Below are 12,207 nucleotides of genomic sequence, written 5' to 3'. Positions count from 1 at the left end.
TGTTGTCCACATCTCTCCTGAAGTGCGGTGCCCAGAACTGGATGCAGTACTCCAGCTGCGGCCTGACCAGTGCCGCACAGAGGGGGAGGATCACCTCCTTGGACCTGCTCAAGATGCATCTGTGGATCAAAACAACAAATGATCAATGGTTGATATTGATATTGTAGTGAGGCCTACAACAAAAAAGTGTGCTTATATTTGTATAACCTCTGAACCTTCTCCTCCAGTCTTGTGTTTTTACTACCTCTTTATATTTCTTCCCGAAGGAGGTTGACCCACAAGTGTGTGAGGCAACTTATGTCCTTCAGCACCTACCAGTGACGACCACAATAGCTGTTTGAGTTGTTGTAACTGTTTGTCCTGGTTGCCAGTCCCATTTTGGGCACTGTGTTGGTAGAGGCTGCCTGGAAGGTTTTGGGCTAATTTTTTAATTAAAAAAAGCCATTAAAACCCCTTCAGTGTTGCTGCAAAGGGAACCTCATTGTGCCCTTGATGCGTGGTGGTTGAGGTGTGTGGTGCCAGAAGAACTAATTCCCCCCTCCTAGTTATGGAATACCACTTAATTCTACCAGTATCTGGACCCTTCTCATGGGAATCCTTCTATGTCTCAGACTTTTGCTTGTACTACTCCTATTTGGCCTCTTCAAACTGTGCGCTTGGCTGAGCTTGATACTTGCTGCATAGACCAAAGGGTGGTGAGTGAACTGCCATTATTCATGGAGTGGGCCCAGGTTATTGCTTAAATGCCTATGATGCCAAGAACATCTCTTGTTCTCCTTTCCACCTGGTTCACCATTCCTTGGTCTGTTACTCCTCTTATTGGAAACTATAAATTCTCTAAATGTACTTGTTGCACCCCTATAGTAAAGTGGAAATAAGAATTATCCACCCCCTAATTGGCTTCACAGCAGTAACTTGGGGCAGGTCCTGGAAGCATAGTGGATTTCCATGGACCAATGAAGTCTGGAGCTCCATTTCTGAGCAAGGAGCACAGGGAGGACTTAATCCTGTCTGCTGTTATGTATTTTGTTGTTTAGCACTGCTGCTGAATTGGAAATGGGTACAACCTACTAACCTCCCAGTAGAGCCTTTGAAATAGCTGGGATTAGGAAATTGTTACCTGGATGTATTAATGGTTTGTCTCCTGGAGATGGGGGTGGCGAGTGGGGTCCCAAACCACAGTGCCCAGTGCAGCAGGTGAAGGGGCTCCGTGGGCCGGTAAGGGAATGCCTTGTCTGTTCTAATCTAGACTTTCCCTTTTCTGGATGGTTTCAGCCCTGTGAATCTCTTGGAGGAAGAGGGAAACCAAGGGCTGGTGGTTGCGGTGTTTGGAATCCTCTTCTCCTCTCTCTGTGTGCTGGTGTTGGATAAGGACCCCCTGCCTTTCATCCCCGACTCCTCTCAGCACAATCGAGGTAACACAGCTGCTATTGTGCAAGAGTCCATCAGGATGTGTGTGGTGGTAAATCTGAAGCAGTCAGTCAGGCCCACTGGAAACTATGGATGTTTCCATAGTCCATTCCAGTTAATCACAGATTTCCAGTTCAGGGTTTTAAAGTTCTTCCTCAGTGACAGATGCTAATCAAATTCTTTTCTTTGAGAGTTGGGGGGAGGGCGGGGGCACATCTTTCCTCCCTCCCCAAATTATATTACTAAGTGTTTTAGCACTCTTGGCTCACTTGGGCAAAGGTTGGCCTAATTATACTGTATTTTGTCTGGCAAAAGCATCAGTAAGACCATGTTACTGACTTTTTTTTCCAGTTTGCTGTTTTGCTACATCAAAGTAGGACCATTTTGAGCCTCCTATAGGACACTGTAGCTTGGAAAGGACCCAGGCAGGAAGGCTGTATTGCTTCAGATTGGACCAGTCTTTGTGGGGATGTTCTGCTTTGTCTATCTCTGGGAATGAATTATCACTCCCTTGTTTGTATTGGTATCAGTGAAATCTGATTTTGATGAGAAGTGAAAGGGTAGACCTTCCTCTAAACCTGAGGCATCCAACTTTGTATGGCTCTGCAGGCTGAGTCCAGCCCATGACCCACCTTTTGGTGGCGGGACTGTGGTTCTGCAGGCCAGATGACCCACCTTTTGGTGGGGGGACTGGTTTGTTGGTGTGGCTCCAGAGCCTAGTGGGTGAATGACAGTGAAGGCATTTGCCCTGCTCCCTCTTTGTCTGCCACTTATTTGACTTTTCAGCAACTGCTGAAGACCTCAAATTCAGTGGTGGGCAGCAGAGTGTGGGTTGTCTAGTCATGTGGACAAGTCGCGTGGGCCACAACTTAGCCCGTCTGAACTCTAGGCATTCAGTACTCTGAAAACTGATCCACATGTTTCTCTAGGTCAGAAATGTGGCCCACCGTGTTGGGACTCTTGGTGGCATTTCAGCAGCTGGGGGAATTGCCATTCAGGTTGCAAGCGAAGACCTGACTTTGGACTAAAGTGTATTATTTGGGCTGCTGCTCCTAAAAGCTTGCTGACCCTCACCTTCTCTAAACATACTATGTTTAATTAGCCAAAATGAGCTGAAGCTGGAAGGCAAGAACCTTGATTTTTTTTTTTTTTAGTGTGGAGACTGAAATTTAGTGCTGCTGCCTCATTTTAGTTAAGATCTTTCAGGGGGCATCCTGCATGCGGTTGGCTAATAGGGATTTGTTTGGGTGATGGTGGAAGGGAAGGGAGCTGCAGTTGCTGGTTAAATGGCTATGTCCTTTTTATATCGGCTTGGACTGGGTGTCTACTCCCAGCTTTGGGTGGTTTGGCATCTTCTAACCTGCCATGCAGTACAAAAGCGCATTGCTTTGCCTGTTAATCCTTGTCCATACTGAGAGCTGTGCCCTTGTATGTTGTTTTTTCTTCCCCAACCCTTGTTCTAGAGTACTGGAAGATCATGGCTTTGCTCTATTACCCTGCCTTCTACTATCCTTTAATTGCATGTGCCACAGTCCGGCACAGAGCTGGGTACCTCATGGGCTGCTTGCTCTCCTGGTGCCACTGTGTGGTCCATATTTGGCAGAAAGTGGATTGCCCTCAGTCATCCAAGGTAAAGGCAAATAAATTGTTTTTCTTGCCCACTCCTGCCAGTTGCTGAAGAGGTCTGCTAGAAGGTAGAAAAGGAGTGGGGCATGAATAGCTGGTGCCTGAAGCTGGGATAACTATCCCCAAGTTGGATCCCACTTGATGGAAAGCATGGTGTGGTCACCTGTAATGAGGCTCCCATCTAAGATGCTTTACAACCTCCTAACCTGGTGGCTGGCAGCCTAGGGCCTTTGGGCCAGATTTGGCCCATGTAGCTACTGGATCAGGCCCATGGCTGTGGGGCTTTGGCAGCATTTGACACTGAGGGGCTTTAGCTATGTGCACACTCCCTGTGCTGCTGTAGAGATAGCCAGGTCCTAGCACCCCCCACCTGCCTCTGACTCGGGTGGATTATTCCATCCTACAGCCAGAAAAGTTTGCCTACCTGGCTTTTCTGTGATCTGGGTTAGAAGGATAGAGACTTTCTTTGCCAATTCTGTCTTATGAACTTCCCAACTCCCTATGACAGGAATGCTCAACCCCTGCCCTCCTCCATGCCTGCCCCATGAGCTGGCTCTGGCTTGTGGATGGGCAGTGCTCAGTCAGTCCAGTCCACTGGGCAAGAAGGTTGGGCACCACCAATCTATGGGACTGGTGGAGACCATTAAGACCTGCTTCTGTGGCTCGCCCTGTCTTGAGGACCTCACTTGCAAAGCTGCTTTACTAGATAAGTTAGAGCCTATTGAGTGTTGGGTAGGGATATCGTGCTTCTCAGCTGTCCCATTTTCTGCAGATCTACAGGTATTATTCCCTGCTGTCTTATGTCCCTGTTATCTTCTGCCTTGTGGTCCTGAGCCTTTGGTATCCAATGCTGCTCATCAGAAGTTTTGCAAAGGAGAGAAATGCTGCTACAGAGGTAATGTGTTACAGCTTCCTCTTGAATTCACTCTGGCAAGTTGTTGTAAATCCTGCAAGATAAGTGTTAGGAACTTGCACTTTTCTCTATATATTGGTACAGTAGTAGCAACTCAAAATTTATGAACTTGTACCTTTGTTGGGCGGGGGGGGCAAGGGATGGGGGCGGATCTATGTATGTGGGACAGACCAGGTCGGGTATGAGAATTGTAATTTTTGATAGTCATTTAAGTGGCTGTTCTACATGGCATTTTTTGGCATTTAAGTGCAGGTAGCAATTCTATGCAGGTGGACAACCAACATGTATGTGTATTGGTGGCAAAATGGTGGTGGAGGACCTGGGCTCTCCCATGTTTTAGTCCCAATAGCTGAGTGATGAGCACTTACTGGGAAGCCAAAGACCTAGGTTCTAGTCCCCCTTCCTTCCCTTGCCAAGAGGGGCATTAAACCTGCATCCCTGACTTCCCAGCACAGTATTGTAATTGCTGTATCACAGGTTGGGCATTGTGTAAATTCTTATTTGTTCATCTTCTGAAGCTGAGCCTCTGCCCTTTCCATCTTATAGGTGGCTTTGGGGTTTTTTTGGGGTGGGGAGTGGCTGGGAAAGGATAGAGAGTAGTGACGGGGGAGGTGGGGGGAAGGATGGAGGATAGCAAGGGGGATGGGGGTCTTCCTTGCTATAAGAACAAGACTCCAGGCTACAACCCAGAGCCCCCTCCCTGCCAGCCTAGCAGTGCCCTCACACCCTCTGGCTTGCTGTCTACCTCCTGGCCCCAGATTGATGTACTTCTTCCTTAGTGGCTGTCCAATGGGATATTTTCAAAACCAGTGTAGAAAGACTTAACCAATGCTTGAGCTGTGGTGTGGTGGTGCAGAGCACTGTGCTGGAAAATCAGAGATCTCAAGTTCAAACCCTACTCTGGGCAAAGACAGCTTCCTAGTTGAGTGCCCTAGCCACTTGTCTATTCGTGGCTGAAATATAGGAGCACCATTCTCCAGAGTCTAATGCTCCCTAGTCATAGATTTCAGTCAGACTACATTTTTGAGCCTTGGACACTACTACATAGCTGGGCATGTACATAGCCCAGGTGTGCATACCCTGTCAGTGTGTCCACATGGCCTAGAATTAGAACAGTGGCTTTCAACCTGTGGACCATGGGGGTCCACAGACTAAGGGGTCCATGAAAGATGATGATAGTCCATCAGAAATTTCTGAATTGCCCTCACTTACAATTTTGAGGGGTCCACACCTCCATTTGGATTTTTTTTTGAGATCCACAAATGGGGAAAAAAAGGTGTAAAACCTCTTTAATCCTTTGTTTCACTTAAAAAAACAAAACACCCCCACAAATTTCTTCATTCTAGAGTTATGGCTGCATATAGTAGGGACAAAAATTAATCCTCAACTGATTCACTCTCCTTTTCCTGCTTAGGCTGTGAAATGAGAGGAAGGAGATCAGGAGCAGCTAGTAGACAGAAAAATTGCCCTAAGAAAAGTTAGCTCTGTTAATGAAACATCATGACTCTTAAAAAGGGGAGGCAATAGTTCACACCTGAGCCATCAAGTCAATTGATTTTTCTTCACTGCCTGAAGAGTAATAATACCACAGCTGCTGCACTGCAGATCATGAATCAAAGTGGGGTGCTTCTATCTTGGGCAGAAAATTAGCTTCTCTCTTTATAAGTGCACCCCAGTTCTGGAGGGCTGATTTTTTTGGGGGAGGGGGGCTGATATTGTATGAGAGAAAATGGAGGATGATGAACCAGGGCTTTCTGATTGGAGACAAGCTAGTGTGTGGTCCTGGAGCTCCTGCCACTCCCTGTGTAGCTCCTGCTGCTGTGATGGACAGGATCTCCGAGGCAGAGCAGCGTGATGGGAGGGCTTGTATAGTAGTGGTGTGGGGGGTAGTAGGGTGGCTTGAATTACAGGTGTCAGTGGGGTGCTCATACTGCATGTGCAGCACTGGTGGCATGAGGAAGCTCTTGTGGAGGGATCAGTTTAGGCTGCCTGTGTTGCAGGGAGGCATCATGTGGCAGGGTGTGACCAGTGTGCCTCTTCAGGGTCTGTCCACTGGTGACCCTACCCACCTGCGATGGGCCAACTGCCTCCTTCTCACCTGCCATGCCTTGTTGTTAATTGCTTAATTAGAAGATGTTAATTAAGTGGGAGGCTGCCCATTTCGCTGCCCCGATGCACAAGGGCAGTATCTATGGCTCCATTCCTTCCCTACACCGCAACCCAAGCCTCGCAGATGGCACCTAGGTGTTCCTGTCATCACCGGCTGCACACCGGGCCCCAGAATCCTTCTGATTGAACCCCAACCTAGAGTCCTCTCATCAGGCAGCTTCATCTGCCTTCATACAGGCTATGTAGCTCACTGAAGCCATTTTCCCCTTTTGGGTGTGGTCTCCCTGGGACCTTTGGCTACCAGCCCTGGCCCACCTCCAGGCCAGTCAGAACCCCTGGCCCTTGGGCATCACTCACAGGGCCCTTTTGACCAGTCTGGTCCTGGCCCCAGCATGGGCCAGTCGAGAGTACTCCCTCTTGATCAGTATTAAGTCTCTAGCCCCTCTCTCTCTAAGGGTCCACCCCCTGGGCCCTACACTCTGGCCCCCTTGTCCTCCCTGGGCTCTCTGTGGCCCTGCTTCGCTGGGTGCCTCACTGGGCGTTCATCAATGCTGCCCCCCTCTCTGGGGCTGGGGTCTCCACGTGGCTGTGGCGATGAGGGCTCCAACCCCTGATAGCCTCACCCAAACCTCCGTTTGAAACTCAGCAGGCCTCTGGCCAGGCGGTGTTGTCACCTGACCCCTTGCAGCTAAACTGGCCTGTTTATATGGGCAGCCCTGAACCAAAAATGGCTGCCCTCATTAGGCACCTGGCGGCTGCCAGCTCCAGGGCCTTAAAGTGGCAGGCACGCAGTGCCCTGCCACACAAGGGTACCAGTTAGACCTCCCTGTGATAAACCATGAGCCACTTGTTGCATGTAGCACCCCTAGTCTTTCCCTTTAAGTCTCCACCAGCAAGACTGCTTTCAGTTGCCAGCAGGGGGGACAGTAGCAGATAAGGCCAAACCTATTTTAGCAGTGATTCCTGTAGGAGGCAGCTCCTGGCTTTTGACTGGTGGCTCTTCATGTGTGTGGACAAGTAAGACCTAGGTGTTCTGCACCTCTTGCCATTCCTAGGACTCCCGTGACTGGAGACCCTGACCTGGATCTCAAACCCAGGTCTTACACAGATGCTGTAACTACTGGGCCCTTTTTCCTTTCAGTAAAGAAGTAGTCACTAGGAGGGTGGAAAAGCATCACTGGAGAAGGCTTGGGGAGTTAGGATAAAAATGTAATCCTTCTCACATAGGCTGGTTGCTCTAGATTCATTCACTTCACCCCATATCTTGCCTTCATGCTACTTTTTGCTTTGTTCCCTGGGTTAGTGTGTTCACTCCCACCTCTTTTGTTCTTTTGCAAGCATCGACACTGCTTGTAATAGCACTGCACTCTCACATGTGGTCTGGTTTAAAATTCAGGCAGGCAGGGCCATCCAAAGAGAAACCTATTTGGTTAGAAACCCTCACTGTGAAATGTGGGGGTTGGATCATTTGGACCAACAAAAGCCCAGTGCAGGCTGCTAGGTGCTTGGTTTATAACTCCATGCTGCTTTGACTTGAACAGCTCCTGGTTTGGCCTTCACTAGGTGACAGAAGTGATCAAGGGCCATCCAGTTGGCTGAAAATACTGGGGAATAATAGTGTTGGTCCCCCCAGCTCACCCCCCTTGTTCTAGGAGATATTTTACAGGCAATACCTACACTGACTTGCCTCTGTCCTGGCTGGAGAATCCTCATTGGGTCAGTAGCTGACCCCTTCCCAGCCAAGTGGCTGTAATGGGAAGGCAAAAATAAGGGGTGGGAGTTGAACTGGGTTACAACCAGTTACAAGTGTCTATTGCTTGAGCTGGCATCCTTCCTTCCCATTAAAAGGGGTGAGGGGCATCTCTTCTTAAATACTCTGCAGACCACTTGATTTCTGAAAACCACAGTACTAACTTCTAGCATCTCATCACGACCTGTATCCAAATAAGTAGACTCTTGTGCTGCTTCCTTTTTAGCTGGCAGGGAGTGGCTATTATAAGAGATACCTGAAGAATATCTTGGCCAAAAAACCGCAAAGGAAAAGGTAAGGCTGAAATTCGGGTTTTTCCTCATCCCCTAGATAAAACTCTGCCCTATCATTTCCCAGCTGGCTGGCTGTGGAAAAGCAACCGGTACGTCCTCACAAATGGTGCTTGGGGTTGGAGCGGGTGAAAGGGGGACCACGAGGCTCTGACACTTCTATTACAATTCAGAGCAAGAACACTGAAAGCCTTTAACTCATCGAGGTGAAGCGGTCTTTGGCAGCCTCAAACACACATACACACTCAAACAGATTATACAGGGGTGACACTGATGGCTTTTTAAAATACTTTTTAATTGTTTGAGAAGGATAATGTGGCTACCTTCAAAGCAGGGGACCGGACTTGGTGCCTTGGTAGGCCCTTCCATTCCTATGTTCCTAGTCCTTTTCTTAATGCTAGAAATGATGTCTCTTTTTTAACCTTGAATAAGACCTTGTCAGTGTTTTTGAGCCTGAAAACACTGTTCTTAACAAAGTTACTTTAAACTGAATGAGTCCTGGAGTAGTAGGGGGAGGGTGGCTACAGGTCTGAAGGGCCTTCAAGAACAGCTGCATGTGGGGAGCCTAGCACTGAAGGAGGTATTGGCAGAGCTGAGTTAATAGCATCACTAGGACTAGTCATTAAGAGGTGGGCTATTTTATTGCTGGCTACCACACACTTACAAAGCAAGAAATGCTTGTGTTCAAATGCTTTTTGCCCTCTGCTTATTGTAATTTTCTCCTTTCCAGCTCTGATAAAGTCAAAGCAAGTCTCCTGTCAAAGGTCCAGGCATATTTGTACTCTTATATGTATACTCCCCAGGAAGGTATGTACCAGAAGATCTTCTGATAGACATATTAGGCTTCCAGCGACCAGACTTCCTCCCACATGAAGCAACTGTGTTTCTTGGCTCTTTCTCCCAAGCATCTGTGCTATGACAGCTGCCATACTAGACGCACACAACACCTCGATTTTTGCACAAACTGTCATCCTTGAAATGAAAATCAGGGTGCTGAAAGAGCACTCCGCTACTAGATTTCCTCTTGTTGGCACAGCACGGATGGGCAGCCAAACCACAGGGAAGTGTGTTGACAAATCTTGAACCATCCTTCTGCTCTGTGGTTCAGTTGACAACCATTGCACCCACAGACTCGGGGGTGGCAGGGGGGAGATTGGATGAAAAGAGGGCATATCCTTGGATGGGCTATGGAAAAGGGAATGACAGAGATTATAAAACTATGGATGGATGGATTGATGCTATGGATGTGTAACAGGGAGGCAGAAGCTCCTGTTTAAGGGGAGAGTGCAGCAGGCCAAGCTTGCTGTTTTGGGGCCAGCATCTAGGTACAGGCTAGCTGCTAGATAATGACCAGGGACAGCAAGGATAAGAGCTAACACTTGGAGTGACTATCCAGGACCTAGCTGCAGTGGGAATTATCAGTTGACTGCAAGGCAAAGTTCAAGAGGGACAACAGCTGCTTATACCTGTCTACTACAGTGTCGGCCTGTAAGATCTCCCCATTAACAATATGAGGATAAAATTCACCAGGATATTCCAGTAAGAGTCTGTCTATAAGACAGAGATACCCAAGGAGCACTTGCCACTTGTTCAGTTCAGTTTGGATTCCAAGAATACAACTTAAGACGTAATCAACACCACCAATACCAATAGACCCAGATTTAAGTATTTCTCTTCCAACTGCCAGCTCTTCTGCTTGGCCTTTACACATCTCCAACAGTGTTGAAACTGAAAGTTGACTTGTGCAGCTGTTGGCATCCGCAGCTAAAGGGCAGACATCCAGGCAGCCCAGAAGTAAAGGCTGCAAACAGTTGGGTTAAGCTGCAGCAGAGGAGGATAAGCTGGCCACTAAGCCCAAGTGGAAGTACCTGTGCGTGGCTGGGAAGCCACATTTGACAAGAAGGGGTAGGATTTGGGGGCATGCAAGCCCAGTGCCTGAGACCAAGTGGGCGGTCTGGCCGTGCATGCTGCAGGGAGAGATGCTCCTGAGGGAGATGGCTGCAGAGACAGACTGGCAGGTGCCTGAATTGTCCCACAGAGCTGGAAGGAGAGAGCTAAGGGGTACTTATGGCTTGCAGTGTGGCAGTGACCCAGAGTGGGGTGGATTTTAGTTGTGAAACTGCTTGCTTGTGTTTGTTGTGATTTAAGCTCGATGCCAGAGGACTGAATTGTGGCTGTAGGGGGAGATGGTGGTGCACTCTGGGACAGGCAGCCTAGGTTGGGCTTGAGGACCCAGAGGGCTGGTGCAGATGTGGTAGACTAAGGTTGGGAGAGCCAGTGAAGGACCCAGAGGGCCAAGGGCTGGTGAAGAGGTGCAGCAGCCTTGCTGAACTGAGGGGGCTGGATGAGTTGGATCAAGGCTGGGAAGGCTAAGGCCACAGGCAGGGAAAGCAGCCCAGCTTGGGGTCAGAGACCTGGGTGGCTGAATACTGGGACAGAGCAACAGCAACTGTGCTGGACCCAGGGCCCCAGAGGGCTGGAAAAGTTGGCCCGAGGCTGGGAGGGCTAAAGCCATGACAGTGAGGGTGAAGCCAGGATAAGCTTAGGCTCGGATGGCTAAAGCCTGGTAGAAGGGGCTGACACCAAAGAGGGGTGGAAGCTAAACTAAGGGTAGGAGCTGGGGGAGAAGCAAGAGCCTTGCCAGGGCTCAACAGGCTGAGCTGAATGGATTGTTTGATGGACAGGGCCAGAGGGTCCAGTGGATGAACTGGGTGCTAGGTCCCACTGCAGAAAGATGGCAGGAGTGACCTGGGACTATGTAGGAATGGAGGTACAGATAGAAGGATGCAGAGGGACAGGGGATACAGATGAAGGGAGTAAGGGGGGTATGGGATGCCTTTTGGGTAATGCTTCACGCTGTTGCTATAAGGCTCTGAAGCCCTTTTCCAACACTTGTGATTCTGGACTTGCAGGTTTCCAGATCCCACTGAAGCTGGTTCTCTCTGTTACCATGGCTGTCATTGCTGTTTATCAGGTAACTCCATAGCCACGCACCAGCTGAGCCTAGGCTGGCAGGTCCATCCATGTTTGGGTTCCCAGTGCTTGTGCTTTTGTATCCTACATGGGTGGAGAAGCAAGACCTGGTGGCCATATTGCACTGCCAGATTCTTCTGAGCCCATCCTATGGCTTGAGGCTGTACAAAGGAAGTCACCTATGGGATTGCAAGAAGGATGTCTGTTACTTGACCCCTAGAGAGCAAGGAGGACTAACCTCTGGGATCTGTGGTGGGCTGCTTGGTCCCCTAAGGCTCACTCCTGCCTACAGCAACACAAGCTCACATGCAACTGTTGCTGAGGCCTATCTCGTACCAGGGGAGTCTCCTCCCAACTACAGCAAGGTTCCTGTTGGTGCCCTGAAGCCCAACCATGGTAGTAGATGGATCTGGCACCGGTTTTCTTCCATTATCAAGGACTGGTATGTTTTCTGTGCCTTTTTCTGGGGTAGAAAGCAAGAGGCTAGAATTAAGTCCTTTGGCCTCAGTGGTGTAGTGCACGATGAGATGGTCCCTGGTCTGCATCCTTGACTGGTGACTGTGCTGCTTCCTCTCTGGCTTGGTCTCTGCCCACTGCCCTCTTGCTGCTTTCAATGTGTGGCACTTTCCAGGATGAACCCTTCTGGGAGAGTATCCAAACAAGAGTCGGGGAACCTGTTACTGGTGCATGTCAGATGAGTGCCCTTCCAAATATCCCGCATGTAGTGCTCACCCAGCTCTTGGCTTGCAGGTGGCTGTGCTGCTCCTGGTGACCTTCATCCCTACCATTCAGATAGTGAGGGCTGGCATGACAAAGGATGTCACTGTTCTGCTGGTTCAGTTTGGTGTTGTCCCCTCAGAGAATGCAGGTGGCATCCCAGGAGACATGGAGAAGGAGCTGGAGACTATCAAACATTACCTCTGGTCGCTGGAGGGTGAGTTGCTCCCATCTTGATCTTGTCAAGCTTGAGACCTGGTGGTGAATCTAGCTGTGATCCTGTCCTCTTGGTGCAGAAGACCGACTCTCCCTGGTCTGGCAGGGAAATCGTCCTACAGGCTCTGTTTCAAAATGATTGCAAGGGGACCGACCCTACCCCCCCCCCCCCCCCCCCCCCGACAGCGAGGAAGCAAACCCTC

General features: G+C 49.3%; 1 protein-coding gene across 2 annotated transcripts in view; it reads left to right on the top strand.

The window, feature by feature from the left end:
• STRA6 (stimulated by retinoic acid 6) overlaps window positions 1-12,207 on the top strand; it is a 46,199-nt gene that overhangs the window by 20,242 nt on the left and 13,750 nt on the right. For both annotated transcript variants that reach the window (XM_019504453.1, XM_019504452.1), the window contains 7 exons: window positions 1,276-1,415; window positions 2,874-3,040; window positions 3,809-3,931; window positions 8,035-8,102; window positions 8,829-8,905; window positions 11,011-11,072; window positions 11,822-12,005. In XM_019504453.1, coding sequence (XP_019359998.1) covers window positions 1,276-1,415; window positions 2,874-3,040; window positions 3,809-3,931; window positions 8,035-8,102; window positions 8,829-8,905; window positions 11,011-11,072; window positions 11,822-12,005 — 821 coding nt within the window. The remainder of the gene's footprint in view (window positions 1-1,275; window positions 1,416-2,873; window positions 3,041-3,808; window positions 3,932-8,034; window positions 8,103-8,828; window positions 8,906-11,010; window positions 11,073-11,821; window positions 12,006-12,207) is intronic.

Source organism: Gavialis gangeticus, unplaced genomic scaffold, assembly GCF_001723915.1.
Source record: "Gavialis gangeticus isolate Ggan-Ray unplaced genomic scaffold, GavGan_comp1, whole genome shotgun sequence".
Taxonomy (NCBI): Eukaryota; Metazoa; Chordata; order Crocodylia; family Gavialidae; genus Gavialis; species Gavialis gangeticus.
Note: the sequence above shows the minus strand (reverse complement) of the source record. Positions and strands in the feature narration are given on the sequence as shown.